General features: G+C 60.9%; 1 protein-coding gene and 1 long non-coding RNA gene across 3 annotated transcripts; one reads left to right on the top strand and one right to left on the bottom strand.

Moving 5' to 3' along the window:
- The first annotated feature begins 2,047 nt into the window (after window positions 1-2,047).
- Window positions 2,048-21,392, top strand: PIK3R5 (phosphoinositide-3-kinase regulatory subunit 5). The gene is made up of 18 exons (XM_066565722.1): window positions 2,048-2,144; window positions 6,269-6,369; window positions 6,926-6,994; window positions 7,659-7,797; window positions 10,342-10,411; window positions 11,031-11,205; window positions 11,903-12,059; window positions 12,656-12,739; window positions 13,255-13,987; window positions 14,095-14,266; window positions 14,347-14,472; window positions 15,038-15,163; window positions 15,842-15,935; window positions 17,245-17,321; window positions 17,856-17,949; window positions 18,334-18,416; window positions 18,583-18,692; window positions 19,326-21,392. Exons 1-18 carry the CDS (start codon window positions 2,048-2,050, stop codon window positions 19,465-19,467), a joined length of 2,649 nt encoding a protein of 882 aa, XP_066421819.1. The 3' UTR covers window positions 19,468-21,392.
- On the bottom strand, window positions 21,356-22,712 carry LOC136566543 (uncharacterized). Of its 2 annotated transcripts, none has more exons than XR_010785039.1 (2): window positions 22,499-22,712; window positions 21,356-21,699 (listed from the first exon to the last, which is right to left on the bottom strand). It is a non-coding gene; the product is annotated as an uncharacterized lncRNA (long non-coding RNA). The 2 variants fall into 2 exon arrangements; XR_010785040.1 differs by having other exon boundaries at window positions 21,356-21,474.
- Window positions 22,713-22,723: the final 11 nt, after the last annotated feature.

Raw genomic sequence — 22,723 nt, 5'->3', positions numbered from 1 at the left:
CTGGCACCCATGCAAGGACAACTTCACAGATAATCTTGGGATACTTCCCAAGCTGAGCTTTGGTGTGCTGGGCCTTCCCTCACTCACTTTAATCAGTGTTTTTTTAAGAAAATAATTTGTGATTTATGATAATAATTAATACTAAATAATTTTAAAGATAAATATTTTACAATAATTAATTATTATAAATTGCCCTTTTGGACACTCACACCTTCAGAGGGGATGGGTTCAACCTTGCCCTGAGCCCTGACTCTGGGAATTGTGGGCACCTATTGAAAATAGGGCAAAGCCTTGGGGCAGGTGGGTTTCTCTGAGGACTTGAGGCTCTTAAACCCAGGCACTGTCCCTGCTGCGTGGAGAGGGCTGGGCCATCACTGGGGCGGTGCCACGTGGAGCTGCTCAACACCCTCACAAAAAGCAAGGCATTTTCCAAACCCTTGACCTCAGCACTTGTTTTTCTTGGTCTTCTCAAGATGCTTAACAGGGCTCCTGAAAGTCAGATTGTGTTCTCCAGAGCTGTCCCCTGTCACCGTGCTCAGCGTGGGTGGCAAGGAGGGGACAGCAGCAAAGTTTCTGCTGCGTTGTGGTGGACGGAGCCAGGCCTTTCCCACGGGAAATGCTTCCATAAGCACTGCCCTGGGAGAGGAGGCCCAGGCTGCTGTGTGGTCCGTGGCACAGCAGGAAGAGTGCGTTCTGTGGTGTGAAAGTGGCAGCAGTGTCCGGGGGGGTTTCATTTCACATTCCCTCCCGTTGTGTGCCAAGGCACGCGGGAAGGGATGTGGGGTTGGTGTGGGGTGAGGAGCCCGTCCCCCCCGAGGACTGAGCTGGTTTTTGAGCTGGCTGTTGCAGGGGTGTCTGTGAGTCACCCTGGGCTCTTACTCACTGCCTTTCTCCTGCCTCCAGCCTGGCTGAGGGCTGGGCTCCATTTCCGCGCTCCCTCGCGGTGCCGTGGTGCTCCTTGGTGCTCCTGGCACCGGGCACAGGTAAAGGTTCTGCTGCAGGGCCCGGTTCAGGCTCTGGCAGTGAGGAGGAGCCCAGGAGCCCCTCTGGGGTGAGGGGAGGGAGGGCACTGGGCAGGTCAGTGGTGCTCAGGGTGTTTGCTGTCACCTCCAGGGAGCTGCTGGTGCTTCTCTCTGGGGCAGGGGCAGGGCGGGAGGTGTCTCCCTGCACTCCCAGGGAGCTCCAGCAGCCAGGCTCAGCTCTCCTGAGCCCTTCCAAGGAGCTGCTGGCAGTGGAGGCTGGGTGGAGGTGGCTGTGCTGGGGACACAGGGCAGGGAGGGCTCTGGAGCATCTGCCCAGGTCACAGTGGCTCCGGAGCAGGGGTGGGTGAGGCTGTGATGGGCACGGCCACTGCTGGGTGGTGGCCCCAAATCCTGGCCAAATGGGCAGAGAATTGGGTGTTTTAGGATCTCTGGGAATGATATGGCTGTGTGGCGTGGGTGCTGTCCAGGGTGAAAGCAAGGGCTGCCTTGCAGGTAGTTTTGTAGCACTGGCAGCTTTTATTTCTTCTTACTCAAATATTTTTGTGCATTTCTGTTGCTTCTAAACAAGAGGCAGAGAATGTGTGGGCTGGACCCGTCTCTGTGCCTTGGGAGAGGGGAATACCTGCCCCAGGGCAGGAGGGAATGGGCACCTGGGCACCTCTGATTGCTCAGGTCAGGAACATCCCCGTTACCGCTCCTGCTGTCCCAGACGTGATGTGGATTGGCTGGGATAAAACCTTCCTGGGCAGCACAGGCCATGCCAGCCAAGGCTCAGCGGGCAACCTGGGCCCCGGAGCAGAGTGGGATGTGGCAGGGCTGCAGGCACAATTTCACAATGTCCTCGTGTGCTGGGCTCACATCCCCTCGGTGTTTTCCACTATTGCCACAAGGGCACATGGAATTTCCTTCACAGTGGCCGTGTGGCAGCAAGGGGACAGTTGTGCAGCCTTCCCTGCCACTTGGGGTGGGTTTGTGACCTTGGCCAGTGACCACTGGAGCCATCAAGGGCAACCCTTTATTAACTCTCCTCCTTCTTTCCCCTTCAATCCAGGAGATGAGTTAAAATGCAGCACACCACGTGCACGGAGGACAGGATCCACCACGCGCTGGAGCGGTGTCTGCACGGGCTGGGCAGGGATGCTGTGGCCAGCAGATGGGCTGGTAGGTGACCTTAACCATGGCCTTCTCTCTCTGGGGTGCCCTGGGCTCCTGCTGGGGTGTCTCACCCAGGGCTCTGGGTTAGGGGAGCTGCTGGTGCTGTCCCTGCTGGGGTGTCTCACCCAGGGCTCTGGGTCACAGGAGCTGCTGGTGCTGTCCCTGCTGGGGTGTCTCACCCAGGGCTCTGGGTCACAGGAGCTGCTGGTGCTGTCCCTGCTGGGGTGTCTCACCCAGGGCTCTGGGTCACAGGAGCTGCTGGTGCTGTCCCTGCTGGGGTGTCTCACCCAGGGCTCTGGGTCACAGGAGCTGCTGGTGCTGTCCCTGCTGGGGTGTCTCACCCAGGGCTCTCTCTGGGTCACAGCAGCTGCTGCTGCTGCTGGAGGCCTTTCCCCTTCCAGTGCTCAGTCAGAGGTGGCATCCAGCCTGGCCAGCGCTCCTGGGCATTTGCTGGAGCAGGAGGGTGTTCCAGGACCCTGAACAGGCCTGGCCCTGTGAGGATCAGCAGGGCAGTGGTGCTGGTGCCGGCTGTCCCTGAGTGAGCTGGGCAGAGCAGAGGGCTTTGCTCAGCCCAGGAGAGCTCCTCTGTGCAATCAGCCAGCCCTGCTGGTGCTGCTGCCCCCAGGGCAGGGCTGTGATCGTGCTGCATTGTCACACACAGCACGGGGATCTTGTTATCAGCACAGGGATGTTGTTATCAGCCCAGCCCTGGCTCAGATACCTTTGGTGGTGGCCATGAAGAGCTGAGCCTTGCAGAGGGGGCTGTGAAGGATTGGGGCTGGCGTCGTGAGGGCAGAGCAGCAACAAGCAGAAATAATTCCTCAATGTCATTCTGACCTTTCTGCCTCGTAGCTGTGAGCTGAGATTAAACCACTGCCAAACCCACCTATGGATGAAATCTGGGGGCTGTCAGATTCTGATTCCTTCTTGTCTGTGCAGTTCTTTCAACCCTTTCTGCTTTTCTTTTCCCCAACAAGACCAACAAAGAGCTGCAGACAGGATCCCACCTGCTGCCAGCTCCCAGAGGATTCCCTTTGCCACCCCTCACAACTGCTGGAGCTTTGCCATTTCCCTGCTGCAGCATCACCTGGGGGCTCAGCTGGGGCAGTCCTGCCCGAGTTTCCCGTGTCCTTGCCTTTCCCCTGCTCTGGGAGGCAGGCCCTGAAGTGTGACCCACATTGCTGGTTCCTGGAAGAGCAACCTCGTGCTTGGCACGGTGACAGAGCATGGCCAGAGCAGCCCTGTGTGCCCTCTGTGCCCCCAAAGCAGGTCAGTGTGTGCCCAGAGAGCAGGTCAGTGCCCAGAGCCCACCTTGCTGTAATTGCATCAATCAGTTCCTGTGTCACTCACAGCTCTCACCCCAGCCCCTCACCTCCATCATTTCTGCAGCTTGTCAGCAAAGATTGGGTGTGCAGGGCAGGGGTTGGGGCTGGGGGCTGTGCTGACCCCCCGTGAGTCCCATCCCAGACCCTTCCTGTGCCTCTCCTGGCCTTTGCAGAAGGAGCTGGCGTTCCTGGGAGAATTTTGGGTGTTTTGCACCTCAGAAATCTCCCCCTCATCATTCCTGCTCTGCCAGAAATCCGCAGCATGCCCTGGGTGGGTGTTGGTGGCTTTGCTGTGCCCCAGCCCCGGTGCTGCTGCTGCTGGGGACCCCCAGGACCCCCAGAGCCCCTCCCTGCCCCTGCTGCCTCCGAGGGGCTGCTGTCCCATCCCAGCATGCAGGGCTGGCAGGGTTTGGTCTCTGGCAGCAGGAAGGTTCAGGGAAAGCGGAGAGCAGTGCCCTCAGAGCTGTCCCCTGCTGCCTTTCAGAGCCAGGGCAGAGATGTTGTCACATCCTTCCCCAAGCTACAAATGACAGTTTCATTATTGCTGTCCTGTCCAGGCTGTTGTTTGTGGCAGGGTTGATCCCCTCAAGGCAGTGAATCCTTTCATCTTGCTCTTGGCTGGGCTGGAACCTTCACCTTCCTCATTTTTCACTTCTATTTCCCAGTTCCTTTGCTTTCCCCTCATTTTACCCTTTCCACACACCAAAATAACACACATGATGTCACAGCTTTTTGGCTGAGATCTTGCTGAATTTCATAAATTACTTAAAGCTTTATTTTTCTGTGCTAACTTTCACACAAGGTTGCTCCAGAGAGGGTGAGTAATCGTTTCCAACACGTTGTTCCCCCTGAGTAAGGGATGAGGAGCTGAGGGCTGTGAAGTCAGCAAGGAGGAGTTGTGAGGCTTTGGCCATCCCAGATTTACAGCCTGGGTGAGCCCGTGGTGGATGTAAATAGAAGATTTTTCTGCGGAACTTATTGCAGAAACAAAATCAAAATGAATTGTGTGTGACTCATGAAGATCCCCATTAGAAAAGTGCTTGGGAGGAAAACCTTCTCCTTGTGGAGGAGCCTCTTCAGGGCCGGCCTTGCTTTGTGCTGCAGGAGAGACCATGGTCAAGTTAGAATGTGAAAAGCGAGAAAAATGTTTGATTGCTTGCTGGTGAGCAGGAAAAATAAAAAAAGGAGTTTTTGGTGAAGGAGGGCGCTGGGCTTGGCTCTGGTGGTGCTGGGGACCTGGCAGGTTCTCCCCTTTGAGCTGATTTCTCCTGGTTTGTGCTGGGTTTTCCTGTGGAAATCTCTGCCCAGGCTGGGGGGCAGTGCCAGGAGGGGCCCTGTGCTGGACACCCACATCCACCTCCCGTGTCTCAGCAGCTGCAGGCTGCCTTGCTGCCCTCCCCAAGGGTGCAGGGCTGTGCCAGTCCTTGGGCCCCTCCCTGACCCAGCTGCCCCGAGCTGGCCCTTCCTTGGGGCAGTGCCAGGAGAAACCACGTCCCCCTGGTGAGGAGATGGTGCCAGTGGCTCTGGGGGAGGAGGAAACTGAGTCTTCTGCTTTCCCCCCACACTGTGGGTGTCACTTCTGGTGGCACCAGGGGCCCGTGCCCAGCACAGTGGGCGAGGGCAGCTCAGGGGGTGCCGTTTCTGCTTCGGTGCTTCTGGATTTCTGCCCGGTGCCCACTCTGAGGGGAAATGCCACCCCCTGAGCCAGGAAGGAGCTGCTCTGGGAGGCGGAGGAGGAAGAGGGCGCTTGGGGCACTTCTTAGAAAAGAAATGGCAAAGCCTCATCCTTCCGAGGCCGCCCACGGTGCTGCTGTGCACGGTGCCCATTCTTGGCACTGAGTGTGCTGTGCCTGCTCTTGGTGCTGCCATGTGCTGTGCCCACTCTCAGCATTGCTGTGTGCTTCTTGGCACTGCTGTGTGCCATGCCTGCTCTTGGCATTGCCGTGTGCCTTTTGCCATTCCCATGTGCCTCTTGGCATTGCCGTGCTGTGCCCGCTCTCGGTGCTGCCGTGCCCATTCTCAGCATTGCCACGTGCCTCTGGCATTGCTGTGTGCTTTGCCTGCTCTTGGCATTGCCATTCCCACTCTGGGCGCTGCCATGAGCTGTGCCCGTGTGCCGTGCCCGCTCTTGGCATTGCCGTGTGCCTTTTGGCATTGCCGTGTGCCTTTTGGTGCTGCTGGTGACCAAAGCCGAGCCCCGGCTCCCTGGGCAGCCCTGCCCAGCTGCTGCTGCTGCTCAGGGGCTGGGCTTAGTCCAGTCACGCTCTGTGGGGTGCTGGGATAAGCCCAGCTTAGTCCTGCCCTTGCCCCAGCCCCAGCTGGGGACAGGGTGTGCCCTGGGCTGCCTGTGCTGCTGGCTGGGGCCATGAGTGACCACGGGGCCATGAGTGACCATGGCTCTGTCCCCACAGCCAGGCCATGAGTGACCATGAGGCCATGAGTGACTGTGGCTCTGTCCCCACAGCCAGGCCATGAGTGACCGTGGCTCTGTGAGTGACCGCAGGGCCGTGAGTGACCGCAGGGCCATGAGTGACCATGAGGCCATGAGTGACCATGAGGCCATGAGTGGCCATGAGGCCATGAGTGGCCATGAGTGACCATGAGGCCATGAGTGACCGTGGCTCTGTCCCCACAGCCAGGCCATGAGTGACCGTGGCTCTGTGAGTGACCGCAGGGCCATGAGTGACCATGAGGCCATGAGTGACCGTGGCTCTGTCCCCACAGCCGGGCCGTGAGTGACCGTGGCTCTGTGAGTGACCACAGGGCCATGAGTGACCATGGCTGACCATGCCTCTGTCCCCACAGCCGGGCTGTGCCTGAACTGCTGGAGCCTGCAGGAGCTGGTGAGCCGGGACGCTGGTAACTACCTCATCCTGGTGGAGAAGATCCTGGCCAAGACCAAGGAGGTGAGGGGGGCTGGCGGGGGAGCTGAGGGCTCTGGGGCACCGGCAGCTCCATGATGGCCTTGGGCAAAGCTGCCTGGGGACTGGGCTCATCAGATATTGCTGGGCATCAGTGCCGGGGGCTGGGTCAGCAGGTCCAGAGCTCTGGTGGCACCAGTGCTGTGTGTCCCACAAGGAAGAGCCCATCGCCATTGTTGGGGCAGCCCTGCAGGTCCCCAGGGATGGGCTTTGATCCCCCCAGGCCCTGCTTGGCTCTGTGCAGCTCCTCCAGCCTTCCCCAGCCCTTCTCTGGCCGTGTCCAAAGCATTTGGAACATTTCCTGTTGTTCCTGGTGGAGGCCTTGCTGTGGCTGTGCCAGGTGCCCTGCAGGGCTGGCACCCTGGGGACCAGGGGCAGGGTCTGCCCTGCACTGCACCATGCACATCACCACAGGGATGAGGGAATCTCCAGGGTGTGGTGATGGGATGGCAGGGCTGGAGTCTCCTGGCACCTCCAGGGATATTTTGGGTGGTGCTCGAAGCCAGCAGCTCATCCCTGTGCCCTCGGGCTGTTCCCACAGGTGCAGGAGAGGTGTGACTACGACCTGGTGACTCCCCTGGCCCTGCTCTTCTACTCAGCCGTGCTCTATGTAAGTGCTGAGGCTGCTGCACCCATCCCAGCCCGGGGCAGGCTCCAAAATCAGAGTGGCTTTGGCTGGAACTTCCCAGCCTGCTCTCATCAGCTCCTCCCAAAAAGAAAGGTTCTGTATGAATCCAGAGGGATTGGGATCGAGCAACAATTGCACGAGCAGGGAGACAAAGGGAATGAACTTCAGGAGTTTGGAAGCTGTTTTTTAAAGGCTGGGCTAATCAGAAAGGGAGATGGACAATAAGGGGGAATTCTTTTCTTTACCCTTTATAGCTGGGCAAAACACACGGGCAACGTGAATGAAAAGGAGCAGAGCCTTCCCAGGAAATACTTTTTTTTATGATTATTATTCCCAGCACAATGCATCATTATCCCAAGGAAGTCATTGCTGCCAGGTCCTGCACAAGCACAGGCTGTGTGGAATTCATCTCTGCGGCTTGAGGGGCTTAAAAAGGAATTTATATTTAGGCTTGGGCACGTGAGCCCCGCTTGGGGAGGCGGGGAAGGAGCTCCTTGGAGCTGTGCCCTTCCTTGGGAGGAGATGGGGTGGCACAGGGCACCCTCTGCTTTGCTTCTCCTCCTGGCACTGCCAGCCCAAACCCTGGGGTTGCAGGCAGCACTCGGGGTCTCTGTGCCCTCACCCCTGTCCTGTCCCTGTCCCGCAGGCTCCTCACCTCCCCCCCGGCTCTGAGCTGCTGCTGAAAGCCGCCAGCGTCTACCACGGCTTCCTGACCTGGCCCGTGCCCTACTGCGACACCTCCCGGGAGCTGCTGACCTTCATCAGCAACGAGCTCAAGGCGCCAGGTGAGCGCCCTGCCCTGCCCTGCCCTGCCCTGCCCCAGCAGGGCCCTGCCAGCTCCAAACTCCCCCCTGCCAGCTCCAAACTCCCCCCTGCCAGCTCCAAACCTGGCACCAACCCCAGCCCTGCCCCGGGCTCTGCCAGCTCCAAACTCAGCACCAAACCCAGCCCTGTCCTGGGCTCTGCCAGCACCAAACCCAGCCCTGCCAGCTCCAAACTCACCCCTGCCAGCTCCAAACACGGCACCAAACCTGGCACCAAACCCATCCCTGCCCTGGGCTCTGCCAGTTCCAAACTCAGCCCTGCCAGCTCCAAACTCCCCCCTGCCCGCTCCAAACCCGGCACCAAACCCAGCCCTGCCCCAGGCTCTGCCAGCACCAACCCCAGCCCTGGCAGCTCCAAAACTGACACCGAACCTACCCCTGCCCCAGCACCAACTCCATGCCCACAGGATGGGGCAGGAGACCTGCTCCAGCCCCAGCCCCTGCTGCCCCCCTGCCTATGTGGGATGGGGACTCCAGGATGGCATTTCCCCGCTGCTCCCACCTGCCTCAGCCCCCAGGCTGTCACACAGGGCCAGCAGGTCACTGCCACCTCCCCTCCTGCAGGGACAGAGCCCAGACTGATGCAGGACAGGCTGCTGTGGACAGCCACAGCCTGGGGCCCCCAGGACTGTCCCCAGGACACCGGGTGACATCAGCAGAGCCCTGTCACCCCTCAGCAGGACAGGAAACCCTATGGCATCAGCAGGACCCAGCCCTTATCCATGCAGGGAGCCACATCCCCCAGCCCTGCACCCACGGGGGCCACCCTGGCCCCCACAGGTCACCCAGCACCGACTCCTGCAGGGCCGTCAGCCCCAGGGTGAGATCAGAGCTGCTGTGCTCCTGGCCAGTGTTGACAGCAGCTCGTTCTCTGTTAATCTTTGCCCTCATCACAATAAAGAGCTTTGGCCTCAGCCCCCAGCGGGTCAGGGGCAGGTGAAGCAAGGCTGGAACAGGTGGAAGGTCCTGGCAGCGGAGCAGCAGGGCACACACCTCACGGAGGGCTCCCAGGGCAGCCCTGCCACCCAGCACCTCTGGCAGGGAGCAAACCCACGGCGCTGGGAGGGGAGAGCTCCAGGGCCAAGGTCCCCACTCACGGCCTGGGGCACTGGGGGTGGCACAGGAACGGGGGCAGCAGCCCCCCCTGGCACCAGCGCCCTCCGGAGGTGGGCAAAGCTCAGCCCTGAGCAGGGCACAGCCCCACCACAGGTGTCCCCATGTCCCTGTGGCCCTGCAGCTCTGAGACGAGGCCGACACAGCCAGGCCCTGCCTGGTGGCCATGGCCAGCTGTGCTGGGGCTAAAGCAGCCAGTCCAGAGCTCAGGCTGGGATTTTTTCCCATCTTTTTGTTCCTTTGGAAGCACCTTTCATCCCATCCCCAGGTTCCCATCTCACAGGAACAGCTGCCCTGACAGAGACCCTGCATTTCCCATCCCCCAGGGCCCCCGAGCACCTTCCCAGTTTGAGGGGGTGGGGAACACCCCCAGCCCCAGGCACATCCCCTCCCAAAGCCTGCCCAGGATCAAACCCGGCCTGCAATGTGCTCTGTGTGATAACAGCCCTTCAAAAGCCCCCGAAAGGCAGGGAGAGCAGGCAAGAAGGCTTTGAGAAATAATTGGAAGAGCTGCTCCACTGGGAACCACAGGACATCCACAAGGAGCCTTTAATTAAGAGGAGCACTGGTGCTGCCCGTGCCTGTGCCCAGAGCTGGGTCACAAGGGGTGTCTGGGCAGGAAAGAACAATGCAGGGAGTGCCTCAGCCCTGTGCAAATCCCCATGGAAGAGCAGCCTCGGAGGCTCCAGCCACCCTGATGGCCATGAATGGCCCTGCTACTGTCCCCCTCCTGTCCCTCACACAAAGGGCAGCCTGGGGGAGCAGCCCCACAGGCTCTGGGGGGAAAGGACCCTCCAGACTGAAAGCCAGCCAGGAAATCGTTAGGGTTAGGGTTAGCCATGTGGCTAATTGCCTCTGATGCACAGCTGGGGGAGCCTGGCATGCTCCTTGCACACACCAAAACCAAGGGCCTGCCCTGCTCCTCCAGAGGAACCAGGCGCACCTTGTGCTGGACCACCCGGGCCCACCATCCTGAGGGGGGGAGCAGGGTCCTGAGCCCTGGAAAAGCTGAGCTTTGGCATGGACAGGGTGCTCCCAGGGAGGCAAGGACTGGGACAGGAGCAGCAGGGACAAAGCCCAGGGCAGGGCTGGGGCTGGGGCTGGGGCTGGGGCTGGGGCTGGGGCAGGGCTGGGGCTGGGGTTGGGGTTGGGGTTTTTGTGAGGGTGTTTCCCCTGCTGCTCAGCTGCTCTCTGGGTTTTACCCTTCACATCCTGGGTTCCCTTGCCCCTGCACTGGTCCCTCACACATAGGCTGTGCCTGGTCCCCACGAGGCCTCTCAGTGCTGCTGTTCCTGCTCCAGGCAGGGGCTCTGCCAGCCCAGCAGTGCCCTGGGGGCAGAGGCAGGGCATCCTGCAGGGCTCCAGTGCCTCACTGCTCTGCTCCCTCCCCAGGGATCACCTTCCAGAGGCTGGTGAGGACGGAGCAGGGGCTGCCTGTGAAGAACTACCAGAGCTCCACGGTGTAAGTGTGGCCAGGGGCACTGCTGGGGCTCCCTGGGGCATCCCCTGGGGCTGGCACTGCTGCAGCATCTCCAGGGGCTGGGCAGGAGGGCTGGGCTGAGCCGTGGGAGGGGTGAGGAGAGCACCTGGGCCATTTCCAGAGGCTGGGACAGGGTCTGTGAGCTCCCCATGCCAGTGACCCTGCAGATGTGGGGAAGGCAAAGTCCCCTCCCTAGGGAGCTGCTGGTGTTGCAGAGCAGTGGGACACGCTGAGATCCTGATTTTGGGAGCCACCACCCCCACAGGAGCCAGAGGGAGCCCCTCCCAGCCCTGCAGCTCTGAGCAGGCAGACTCTGCTCCTTCTTCGGGGGCTGAGCCTGTCCCTGCCGTCCTCATCTGCAAGGAGGGAAATGAGGCTGGGAATGGGCCTGGGCTGTCCTTAGAGCTTCTCCTTAGAGCTGCAGCTTCAGGAGGGAGATGTTCCGGGCTCCCTCGTGTCCTGTGGGGCTGGGCCGGGCTGGGCCAGGCTGGGCTGGGCTCCAGGGCTGGGCTGGGCTCTGGGGCTGGGCTCCAGGGCTGGGGCTGGGCTCCAGGGCTGTCTGTGTGCCGTGGCCCGGCCTGAGCCGTGTCCCTGTCCCCAGGACGGTGCTGCTGCTGAACCGCTCGGAGGTGCAGAGCGAGTTCCTGTCCATCGCCCGCAGGCTGAGCTCCAGCGAGCCTGCCCAGCACTCCACGCTGCTGCTGCTGCTCCAGCACCTCTACCAGGCCACCTTCGGCACCCACTGCGACCTGGATGGGCTGGGCCGGCTGCTCAAGGTGGGCAGGGGCAGGGGCAGCTGCTCAGGGTTGGCAGGGGGAGCTGTTCAGGGTGGGCAGGGGCAGCTGCTCAGGGTGGGCTGGGGCAGCTGTTCCAAGCGGGCAGAGGCAGCACCAGCTGCTCAGGGTGGGCAGGGACAGGGGCAGCTGCTCAGGGTGGGCAGGGGGAGCTGTTCAGGGTGGGCAGGGGCAGGGGCAGCTGCTCAGGGTGGGCAGGGGCAGTGCCCACCCTGGGCTGCTGCAGGAGCAGCTCTGTGCAGGGCCTGCTGCATTCATTTCCTGCCCAAAGCGCCACTGGTTTGGCAAAGGAAAAGAGTTTGGGTAACACTTCTTGGAGGAAAAATGCACCTTTTCCCCTCCTCAGGTTAGACCTGAGGTCTGAGGTGTTTTGTGAGGTGCGTGCAGAGGGCTCTCTGATCTTTGATCCTGCCACTCCTTTCCCATCACGCAGCGGAGAGAGGAAGGGCCCCAGATTTGAAAAGCAGCAGAAATGTTTGTTTGACCAGAGAAACGCTTGGGGAAGAGGAAAAAGCCACGAAGGAAACCCCTGGGGTGTTTTCAAAGTTATTTTTATTTACATTGGAAAAGTTTGGCGGGACTTGAGGGAGGCGGGGGCAGTGCAGGGGGAGAGCCCCCCGTTAGTGATGCTGCCCAGTGCAGGGACCCCCTGACCGTGTCCCCCGGCTCTGCTCCGCAGTCCAAGCCCCTGGAGGAGCTCTCGGAGCTCTACGCCAGCGCTGCCGATGCTCAGGAGGCGGCGGCCGCCAGCCCCGACCCCGCGCTGGCCCGGGAGCGGCTCCAGGCCGTGCTGCGCGACATCGCCGGGGCCGCCTCCTTCCCCGGGGCCATCGCAGGTGAGCATCCCCCGGCCCTGCCTCCTTCCCCCGGCCCTGCCTCCTTCCCCCGGCCCTGCCTCCTTCCCCCGGCCCTGCCTCCTTCCCTCGGCCCTGCCTCCTTCCCGGGGCTTTCTGCCCTGCATCCCCTGGGTCTCTGTGTCCTTCCCCGGGGCTTTCTGCCCTGCATCCCCCGGCCCTGCCTCCTTCCCCGGGGCTTTCTGCCGGCTCAGCCCCTGCAGCAGCAATGGGGAGAGGCTTTGCAGAGTCTCAGCCGAGTGCAATGACTGCGATAAAAAAGCACCGCCCCAGGTCCTGTTCAATAACCACACCTGAGCCACAAATGGTGTCATTTAAACAGCAACCAAACGAGTTGTGCAGCCTTTGAACATTGAGGGGTGAGGTGAAAGCGTTAAATCAGAAACTGGCTCTAGCTGTGACATCTGGTGGCCGTGGAGGTGTGAAGTGTCCCCGTGTCCTGAGCCAAGGACAGCAGCGTGCCCTGGGCTGCCCAAAGCACACGGGGGTGGGTGGGTGGCACCTCCAGGCCAGGGGAGCTGGCAGGGCTGGCCCTGGGGGACCCTGCAAACCAGCTGCTGTCCCTCCTCTCTCTGCAGGCGAGGCCCAGCCCCGCAAGCTGCACCCCTTCCCCATTCCCCCTGCACGCTGCTACACCTACAGCTGGGACCAGGACAACTTCGGTGAGTCAGGGCCCTGGCCCAGCTCTCAGCTGGGCCCCGAGCAGCTTTGGAGAAGTAGAAGGTTCCCCTTGTGTGGAGCTGGTGCTTCCCCATTCCTGGAAGGACCGTGTCTGTTCTTGGGAGGGCTCTGTGCCCTTCCCTGCTGGCCCCAGGGAGCCAGGGTGGGTCAGGGCGGGTTTGATCGGCCAAAGGCTTGGCTTTGCTCCAGTTAAACCTGGATCAGACGTGAGGATGTGGTGGAAGCTGGGCGGGAAGGAAGCAAAAGCCCAGCTGGAGTTTGCCTTTTGAGAACCCAGCCAGAACCTCGAGGAGAGAGACACAATTTTCTTTGCATTGCATCCGAGCCTTTACTGGAAATCTAAAACCTTTGGGGAGGAGGTTTCCAGCTCCTTGCTCGACACCAGGGTGGAGGAGAGCTTTGGCCAGGGGCAGCGGCAGCGGTGTCTGGGGTCACCACGTTTGCAGTGGCTCTGCTGGAGCCGTGGCAGACACCTCCTCCCTCCGGTCGCTTTCAGACATCCTCAACGATGTCCTCAGCAAGGAGTGCAGCATTGCCGAGCCCCTGGCCTCGGAGAACGAGGACGAGGAGGAGGAGGAAGAGGAGGAGGATGTGGAGACGGACGGCGGCTCCCCCGGGCAGGACTCGCTGCTGGCCCCGCTCTGTGCCCTCCCCGGGGACTCCGTGTACTCCGTGCTGGCCGAGGAGGGCTCCAAGCCCCCGCGGGTGTCCCTCTTCGCCTCCCCCAAGGAGTCCATCTCGGAGCTGACCGTGGTCTCCAGGAAGTCCCTCAAGTCCTTCGTGTCCAGCCTGAAGGACTGCATGGACAGCGGCTACGCCGAGGACAGCGACGAGAGCTCCGTGGAGGCGGCGGGCCGGCCCGAGCTGCCCAAGCAGCGCCAGTCGCTGACCAACCGGCTCTACAGACTGCTCAAGAGCAAGGGCCAGCAGCTGGTGCAGCGCCGGGACTGCCCGGGGCCGTGCTCGCTCCCGCTGCGCCGCGCCGAGAGCCTGTGCGCGCCCCCGGCGCAGCCGCGCGTCCCCGCGCGCTCCCGCCGCGCGCTCTCGCTGCCGCAGCACGGCCCGGCCCGGCCCGGCCCCGCCCCGCTCGCCCCCCGGCCCCTGGGGCTGCCCCGCCGCCCCTTCCTCAGCTGCGACGAGGAGGAGGCCAAGGCGGGCACGCTGCGCGTGGTGGTGTTCGGCTCGGACCGCATCTCGGGCAAGGTGGCCCGAGCCTACAGCCGCCTCAGGTGAGCCCCCCCAGGTGTGCCCCAGGTGTGCCCCCCAGGTGAGCCGGGGGCCGCGGTGCCCGCCCTGCCCGGCCCCTGGGCTCAGCCCAGCCCCTGCTCCTCGCCAGGCTCCAGGAGAGCTCCTGCCCCTCCCTGACGCGGTACTTCAGGCTGCAGTTCTTCTACGTGCCCGTCAAGAGGAGCTGCGTGGCTCCATCGACCCCGCAGATGCATCACCCTCATCCTCATCCTCATCACCACCCCTCGGCGGCCCCGGGGGAGCCCCCGCCCCGGGCACAGGTGGGTGAGCCCTCCCCGGGGGTGCTGTGGGAGCCGGGGCAGGCTGGGGACCCTCGGGGTGACCCCGGTGCCGGTTCCAGGAGCCCTCCCCGGCCGGGACAGAGAGCAGCACCAACGACATCTCCCACTACCTCGGCCTGCTGGACCCCTGGTACGAGCGCAACGTGCTGGGGCTGATGAGCCTGCCCATGGGCGTCCTGTGCCAGGTGCGTCTGTGCCAGGGGCAGGGCGGGGTGTGCCCCTTCCCCAGGGCGCTGGGGAGCTGTTTGGAGAACCTTCTGCTGTGCCACACGGACATGGGATGGAGCTGGGGCTCCTGCTGATCAGCAGGAGGTTCCCATCCCCAGCAGGGTGGGTGGGCAGGTGTGGCTGGAGGTGCCACCTACCCCATCACCCCTCAGACCCACTGTACCACCCACTCCATCACCCCTCAGACCCACTGTGCCACCTGCCCCATCACCCCTCAGACCCACTGTGCCACCTGCCCCATCACCCCTCAGACCCACTGTGCCACCTGCCCCATCACCCCATCACCCATTGTGCCACCCACCCCGTCACCTCTCTGACCCATTGTGCCACCCACCCCATCACCCCTCATACCCATTGTGCCACCTACCCCGTCACCCCATCATCCATTGTGCCACCTGCCCCATCACCCCTGTGACCCACTGTGCCACCCATGTGTCTCCTGCATTCTCACCTGCCCCATCACCCCTCTGACCTGTTGTGCCCCCTACCCCATCACCTCTCTGACCCGTTGTGCCCCTGCAGTGTGCCAAGGCCGAGGCTGAGCCCCAGGAGGATGCCCAGGAGCAGCTGCCCATCCTGGCAGACATGATCCTCTACTACTGCCGCTTCGCCTCGCGCCCCGTGCTGCTGCAGCTCTACCAGACCGAGGTGGGCACAGGGAGAGGAGGGTGCTCTGGCTGTGGAGCAGCGGGGACGTGGCACGGCCACCACGTGCTGCTGAGGCAGAGCTCGGTCCCCTCTGGTCCCCGGTGTCCCTGGTGCCCTGGCTGATGCTCCCTGGCTCAGAACTGAGAGCGGCTCCTGCCCTGACCCCGAGCAGTTTTCCACCCCAGCACGTTTCCCCATGCACAAGGCAGTGCCTGGCACTGCTGCCAGCTTTTCCAGGTCGCTGGAATCTCTCCAGAGCTCTGCATCCCAAAGCAAGCCCCTCCCTGAGGCGACTTTTCCCCACCCCGCTGTGTGCCTGGGGCAGGTGTAGTGGGGAAGGCTGAATTTGGGGTGCAGCCCCTGCTTTGGGGCTGTGCCTGGGGACCAAACAGGGCTTGGTGAGCAGAGCCACGTGGGATTTGTGCTCCCAAAGCAGTTCCCAGACCCTGCTGTTGGCTCATTGGGGTTTTTCCAATGGAGTTTTAAGTGAAAACGAGGGGTTTGGGTTGTTTTGGGGTCCAGCTAAAGGCAGGCACCACCAGGCTGCTGAAAGGTGCTTTGAGAACATGGAAGGACTTTCCCAAAGTGACCCATCTCCTAAGGACTGAGGAGGGTGAAGGCTGCCTGGCCAGGCTGCGTCCCCTCACCCCCACGTGTCCCCTCTTGTCCCCCTGGCAGCTCACCTTCATCGGGGGCGAGAAGAGGACCGAGGTCTTCATCCACTCCCTGGAGCTGGGGCACTCAGCAGCCACCAGGGCCATCAAGGCCTCAGGTCTGTAACTGCTCCTGCACCCCCAGCTGCCCTGGGGGCTGAAACCAGGGCTGGGAAGGGAAGGGAAGGGAAGGGAAGGGAAGGGAAGGTTTTGGGAAGGGAAGGGAAGGTTTTGGGAAGGGAAGGGAAGGGAAGGGAAGGGAAGGGAAGGGAAGGGAAGGGAAGGGAAGGGAAGGGAAGGGAAGGGAAGGTTTTGGGAAGGGAGGGAAGCCTGGGCTGCAGGAGGTGTCTGAACCAGGCTGAGCAAGGATCCAGACAGCTTTTCACTGGTCTGGGAGAGAAACATCCCAGTTTTGTATTCCCTCCAGGAGTGAAAGCATGGCAATGCCTGATTGTTTGTGCTGCTCTGATCTCTAGAATGGATTTACAATAAAACACCTCCAAGCCCGTTTTCTTCCTCTCATCAGCACCTGCCAAATGCAGTTCTTTATCTCTCCTTGTTATGCTTGCTCTCTGTGCTCTGTCCAGAAGTGTCACTGATAAAATCCCTCTTTTCATCTCCTTGTTTTCCTGGGCGAAGCCAGATTTGTGTGTGTGTGCTTGGAGCCTTCCGGGTGTCGTTTTTCGTGCTTTTATGTCACAAATTTGTAACGTTAGTGCTGTTCAGAGAGCAGAAGCAGCGGCAGGGACATCTGGCTGCAGTTCCTCGGGCACCCAGCCCGGGATGCTCTGCTGAAGTGCAGCTCACACAGACACCTCATGGCCAGCCCCAGCACTGCACCCGAACGCGTTCCTCGGGGCTTTAACCAGCTGCTTTGGTGGGAGCTCTGCTTGTCCTTCAAAGCAGAGCCCATGAAATTCCCCCCTATGCAGTGTGACCCCCCTGCTCCCCCAAAACCAGGCTGGGGCAAAGAGCTCTTAGCCCCAAGCCATGAAACACCCCCAGTGCTGAATCCGACGTTTGCCCTTGGCTTGTCTGGCACTGCTTCACAGCTGCAAAAACTTATCCAGGGGGACAAGAACAGTTAGGAAGTGTCAGCCCAGTGTTTCAGGCTGACGTAACGTGGGCAGAAACCTGCCTGAGCAAACAGGAGCAGGGGGAGCACTGTGGCCTTTGCTGCTCTGTGTTTTCCCTGAGCTCTGACCCCTCTGCACCGGCTCAGCCAGCGCCACTTTCAGTTCTGCTGAGTGGTTTTGTGTTGTAATTCCTCCCTGGATTCTTTGCTTTCTGCAGCTTTTAAGCCTCCTTTTCTCAGTTTTGCCCTTTTGGCCCACAGCTGTGCTCAGCAAGCCCTTTTCCCCTTCCTGACGCCCCGGGTGTGCTGCTGTGCCAATCCCCCATGTGATGTTTGCTCCTTGTTCCCTGCAGGTCCAGGCAGCAAAAGGCTGGGAATAGATGGAGACAGGGAAGCAATCCCACTGACACTACAGATTGCATACAGCAAGGTCAGTGCTGGCACTGCTGGGGCACCTCCAGAGCTGGGGACAGCTCTGGGACACTCATGGCAAGGACATGGAGGGGCTGGAGCGTGCCCAGGGAAGGGAATGGGGCTGGAGAAGGGGCTGGAGCACCAGGAGGGGCTGAGGGAGCTGGGAAGGGGCTCAGCCTGGAGAAAAGGAGGCTCAGGGGTGACCCTGTGGCTCTGCACAGCTCCTGACAGGAGGGGACAGCCAGGGAGGGGGTGTCAGGCTCTGCCCCAGGGAACAGGGACAGGAGGAGGGGGAACAGCCTCTAGCTGGGCCACAGGGAGTTTAGATTGGATATTAGGGATTATTCCTTCACTGAAAGGACTTTCCAGCCCTGGCACAGCTGTGCAGGGCAGTGGTGGAGTCACCATCCCTGGGGATGTTTAAAAGATGTGGGATTGGTGCTTAAGGATTTGGTAGGGTTAGATTTAGGGTTGGATGTGACCTGAAAGGCCTTTTCCAAGCTGAATGGTTGTGTGCTTCTCTCTGCTGGGCTCTGGCTGCTCCCTGCAGACAGCTGCCAGTGGCAGGAGTCACTGGAATGACGTGGAGAAGGTCTGCACGTCTGTCAACCTCAGCAAGGCCTGCAGGAGGCACGAGGAGCTCGGTGGGTACGGGGTGGCAGTGCCAGGGGAGGCGGGGGGCACTGGGGGGGCAGGGAACCCTGTAATTTCTGATTTATTTCTGGGTGGGCTCAGGAGAGGCCACGGGGGGAGAGTTGCCCATTGGGGAGGTCTTTCCTCATGGCAATGGGCGATGGATTTCCTCCTGTCTGCAGCCCAGGGGGGCTCAATGTCCTGTCCCGCTGTGTTTGGAAAGCAGCTGGAATTGCAGAGCACATTCAGCAGGAGGGGAGGAAAGCTGGGACTGCTCTGCATTCCCCCAGCTCTGGGATCCTGCTGGAGCTCCAGTTCTGGGATGCTCTGGGAGGTGCAGGGACTTCTTGGGTCCCAGCAGAGCCCCAGGCCATGGCAGCTTCCTTCTGTTGCAGCCTCCAAGACAGAATGTCTCAACCTAACCATGACCGAGGTGGTCAAGAGGCAGAACTCCAAATCCAAGAAGAGTTTCAATCAGGTAACTGCAACCCTGGAGCTTTTACATCTGGGGAGGATGGGAGGGGAGCAGGGCTGGAGGGAGCAGCTCTCGGGGCATCCCTTTGCTGCTGCCCCCAGCTGCCCTGCCCAGGCCAGGGAAGGCGCTGAGGCAGCAGCTCCCTCACCCCAGCCTTTGCTCTCAGCAGATCAGCGTGTCCCAGATCAAAGTGGACAAGGTCCAGATCATCGGGGTCCAGTCCTCCTTCGCCGTGTGCCTGGACCAGGACGAGCAGAAGATCCTGCAGAGTGTAACCAGGTGGGAGCTGCAGCCAGAGCTGCCGGCACGGGGCAGCCTGACCCACCCATGGGAGCCCCGGGCTCTGAGCCCAACTGGGATGGAGGCTCCTGCTCAGACACCAGCAGCCCTGTTCCCCCTGGGCTCTCAGCCCCGTTCCCATTCCTGCTGGGCTCTCAGCCCTGTTCCTGTTCCCCCTGGGCTCTCAGCCCCGTTCCTGTTCCCCCTGGGCTCTCAGCCCCGTTCCTGTTCCCCCTGGGCTCTCAGCCCCGTTCCTGTTCCCCCTGGGCTCTCAGCCCCGTTCCTGTTCCCCCTGGGCTCTCAGCCCCGTTCCCATTCCTGCTGGGCTCTCAACCCTGTTCCCATTCCTGCTGGGTGCTCAACCCCATTCCTGTTCCCCCTGGGCTCTCAGCCCTGTTCCCATTCCTGCTGGGCTCTCAGCCCTGTTCCCATTCCCAGTGGGCTCTCAGCCCTGTTCCCATTCCCACTGGGCTCTCAGCCCCATTCCTGCTCAGTTCTCAGCCCCATTCCCCTTCCTGCTCAGTTCTCAGCCCCGTTCCCGCTGGGCTCTCAGCCCTGTTTCCATTCCCACTACCCCTGAGGGTTCTCAGTCCCCACCTGACTCAGGGGCTGTTTCCTGCTGTTCCCCTGCAGGTGTGAGATCTCCGTGTGCTACAAGCCCAGGGACTGTGACCCCCTGGCACCGAGGGGCTCCCCCGTGGCTCCGCAGGACCCCTCCGAGTTCCAGTCCCTGCTGTGTTTGCCCATTGCCACCTTCAGCGGGGCACTGCCCTAGAGGAGCCGTGTCCCTGCAGAGCAGACTGTGCCACACCAGTCCAGGCTCAGGAGAAGGAAGAGGACACCCAGCCCAGCTCGTCCCCGAGCTCCTGCAGCTGCAGAGTCACCGTGGTGTCGCTGTGAGGGCTGAGCTGCTGCTCCAGGCTCAGGGAAACGGGATCCTTGTGCTCTGGTGTCCCTGGGGGCTCCTCAGAAGGTTCCTGGGGGTCAGCAGATCCAGCACCTGGTGGGAGGGCAGGGCAAGGACAGGGATATTCCCTGCCAGGTGGGGAAGGGTGAGCTCATGGGGATATCTGGGGATAGGAATGTCCTCGGCTCAGTGGTGTCGGGTGTCTGTCAGTGCAGGGCAATTACAGAGCCCTGCTATTGGTGAAATAACCCCAGTCCCGGTGGTGTTTCACCTGTCACACGGCGAGGATGCTCAGGACAGTTTTCTGGGATGGGGACAGGTTTCTCAAGGTTTCCCTTCCCCTCTGGAGGTGGGGTGTCCTGCAGGGAAGCAGAGCAGGGATCCTGCAGTGTGGGCTGGCTGTGTCACAGGGAACTGAGTGCACCAGGCCAGGGCAAGCACAGCTGCTGGTGGATCCGTGTATTTCCTGTGCACCCAGAAGAGGAATTCCCAGTTCCTGCAGGGTCCCAGCACTGAGCTGCACTCCCAGTCCAGCCCCTGGTCGTGCATCCTGCTCCCAGCCCTGTGTGCCAGAGCCAGCCCAGGGCTGAACCCTCAGCAGCTGCTGGAAATCCATCAGGATCTGTGCTGGACTGCCTGCAGGGAGGGAAGGACTGGGGAAAGCACCAGGATTGCCTTAGGGCCACTGCAGAGTGACCTTTGCTGGAGGGGGACCCAGCTCCAAACCCACCGAGTGACGGCTGCAAGGGACAGCAGGATTTGAGATCCTCCCCCAAAACATTCCAACCTCTTCCCCCTCTCTACAGTCAGGCTGTAGGTACAGAAAGGTGCAATATTTGAGGATATTTAGGGGTAACCTGACCCTATGAGTGAAGAAATAAGAGTGGAAAAGCCTCAGGCTGTTTCTGGGTGGTTTTTGGGGATTGTAGCAGTGCTGGCAGCACAAGGGCTGCTGCAGGCCCCAAGGAGCTGATCCCAGTGTTGTGCTCCCTGGATGTGTCTGCAAGGGAGCTCTGGCACTGCTGGGGGCTGCAGGGCTCAGCCGCAGTGGGCTCAGTGCAGGGGGATCCTGCAGGAAGCAGGAGCTGGTGAGCTCCTGGCGCTGTCCCCAGGCCTGGTGGCACAGCAGCAGCATCACCTGGGGTTCAGTCTGCCAGGGAAGGGGCCAGAGCTCCTGGGGGCTCCGAGGAGAGGGGTCAGGTGTGTCTGCTGGACTCCTCCAGCCCTGCTGGGACCCCTCCTGTGCCCTGGCTCTGCTCCCAGCTCTGCTGGCTGCTGGCCACCTTCTGCTCCATTGCTGGGGATGGCTTAGCCTGGGCCCAGGCCTGAGCACTGAGGTCCCCAAAGGGTTTTCTCTCTGCCTTTGCCTCCCCAGGCAGGTCTGAGATGTGTTCTCTGCAGTGGGGCTGGAATGTGGCAGGGGGTTGTTCTTGTTCAGGGCTTTGAACCAGCGCCTTGTCCTGTCAAACGCTGCTCATTGGCATCCCTGGCCAATTCCGTGCCATGGATCCATGCCAGGACACAAATCCCTCTGGGTTCAGCTGGCCCGCCAGCAGCCCTGGAGAAGAGAATTCCCATCCCATCCAGAAAACTCCAGAGACTCCCAATCCTGATGAAGGTTCTGGCCTCTGATGCTTTCTGGAAATGAGAGAATTCCAGGGCTCTTTGGGGTGGTTTCTGTACATTTGTGTAGCCTCAGCAAATCTGTGTAAAGTCTGTGCTGATCTGTAAAATACTGTGCAGAGAACTTTTAAAGTAATTGTAAAATATTAAAAGTTGATTTATTTCCAGTACAGGAGCAGTATTTGGGTCAAGGAATTCCTGGGTGGGTGGGAGGCACAGGAGGAGGCTCCAAAACTCCCCAGAGGAGCTGACCTGGGAGCAGGAAAAGGCTGAGAGTCATTGGCAGAGACAATTCCAGGACCCACCACAGCACCAGGATTTTTCCTTCAGGTGCTCCAAAGTGTCCTGGGGTTAACCTGCAGGTAGAACCTGCACAGTCTTTATCAGTTAAATGGTGTTTTCCACCCTCACAGGACTGCCTGAGGTGCTGCCCGGACTTGAACACTCCATGGTTTATTATTAACATCTTTTTATCCCCTTAGTATGATTTTTTTCAAGACAAAAAAAACCAAAAAAAAACAAAAAAAAAAAAAAAAAAAAGAGAGAGAAGTATTGGAGATGACTCAGTTTAGAGAAATGAAAAAGGCAACTTCAATGCCACCACACTGCCAGCTTGGCTTTCCCTCTCCCCAGATTCCCTCATCTTCTATATTTGCTGGAGCTGGACTAGAAATAGAACTGGGCTGAAGGCCAGGGTAGAAAATAGAGCCACAGCATCAGAAGTGTTTGGTTTGTGACCTGTTCCCTTCCAAGTGTATGGAAATCCCCTGGGGCTGGAATTGGGGCTGGGATTGGGGCTGGGGTTGGGATTGGGGCTGGGGCTGGGATTGGGGCTGGAGGAATAGCCCTGGCCCTCCTGGCCCTGCTCGCTGCCCCCCTGGCACAGCCCCAGCTGCTCTGGGCACCCTGTGCCAGGGCCTGCCCACCCTGCCAGGGAACAATCCCTGATTCCCAAGATCCCATCCAGCCCTGCCCTCTGGCAGTGGGAGCCATTCCCTGTGTCTGTCCCTCCTTCCCTTGTCCCCAGTCCCTCTGCAGCTCTCCTGGAGCCCCTTCAGGCCCTGGCAGGGGCTCTGAGCTCTCCCTGGAGCTTCTCCTCTCCAGGTGAGCACCCCCAGGTGTCCCAGGCTGGTTCCAGAGGGGCTCCTTCCCTCGGGGTATCAGGAGATCCCTTCAGGAGACAGAGTTTTTCCATGTGAGGAAGATTCCAGCTGCTTCCCAACGTCCCTGCACCCCACCCATGCACTGAAGCGACCAGGTACGGAAGGATACATACAAGGCGCTGCAGTTTTCGCCTGCTCTGGTGCCGTGTATAGACCCGGTGGCGGCGGAAGCGGCGTGGCAGGGCACAGGGATGCCGGCTGTGGCCGGACAGCGGCACGCAGCGGCTCGGAACCGGAACCGGGACCGGGCTGTGCCAAAGCTGCGGCCAAAGCAGCGGCGGGTGGCGGCGGGGCCGTGGAGATGGAACTGCGCATGCGTGCGGCTGATCCCGGAAGCG

Source organism: Molothrus aeneus, chromosome 25 (assembly GCF_037042795.1).
Source record: "Molothrus aeneus isolate 106 chromosome 25, BPBGC_Maene_1.0, whole genome shotgun sequence".
Classification (NCBI taxonomy): Eukaryota; Metazoa; Chordata; class Aves; order Passeriformes; family Icteridae; genus Molothrus; species Molothrus aeneus.
This window is presented reverse-complemented; position numbering and strand designations above follow the sequence as displayed.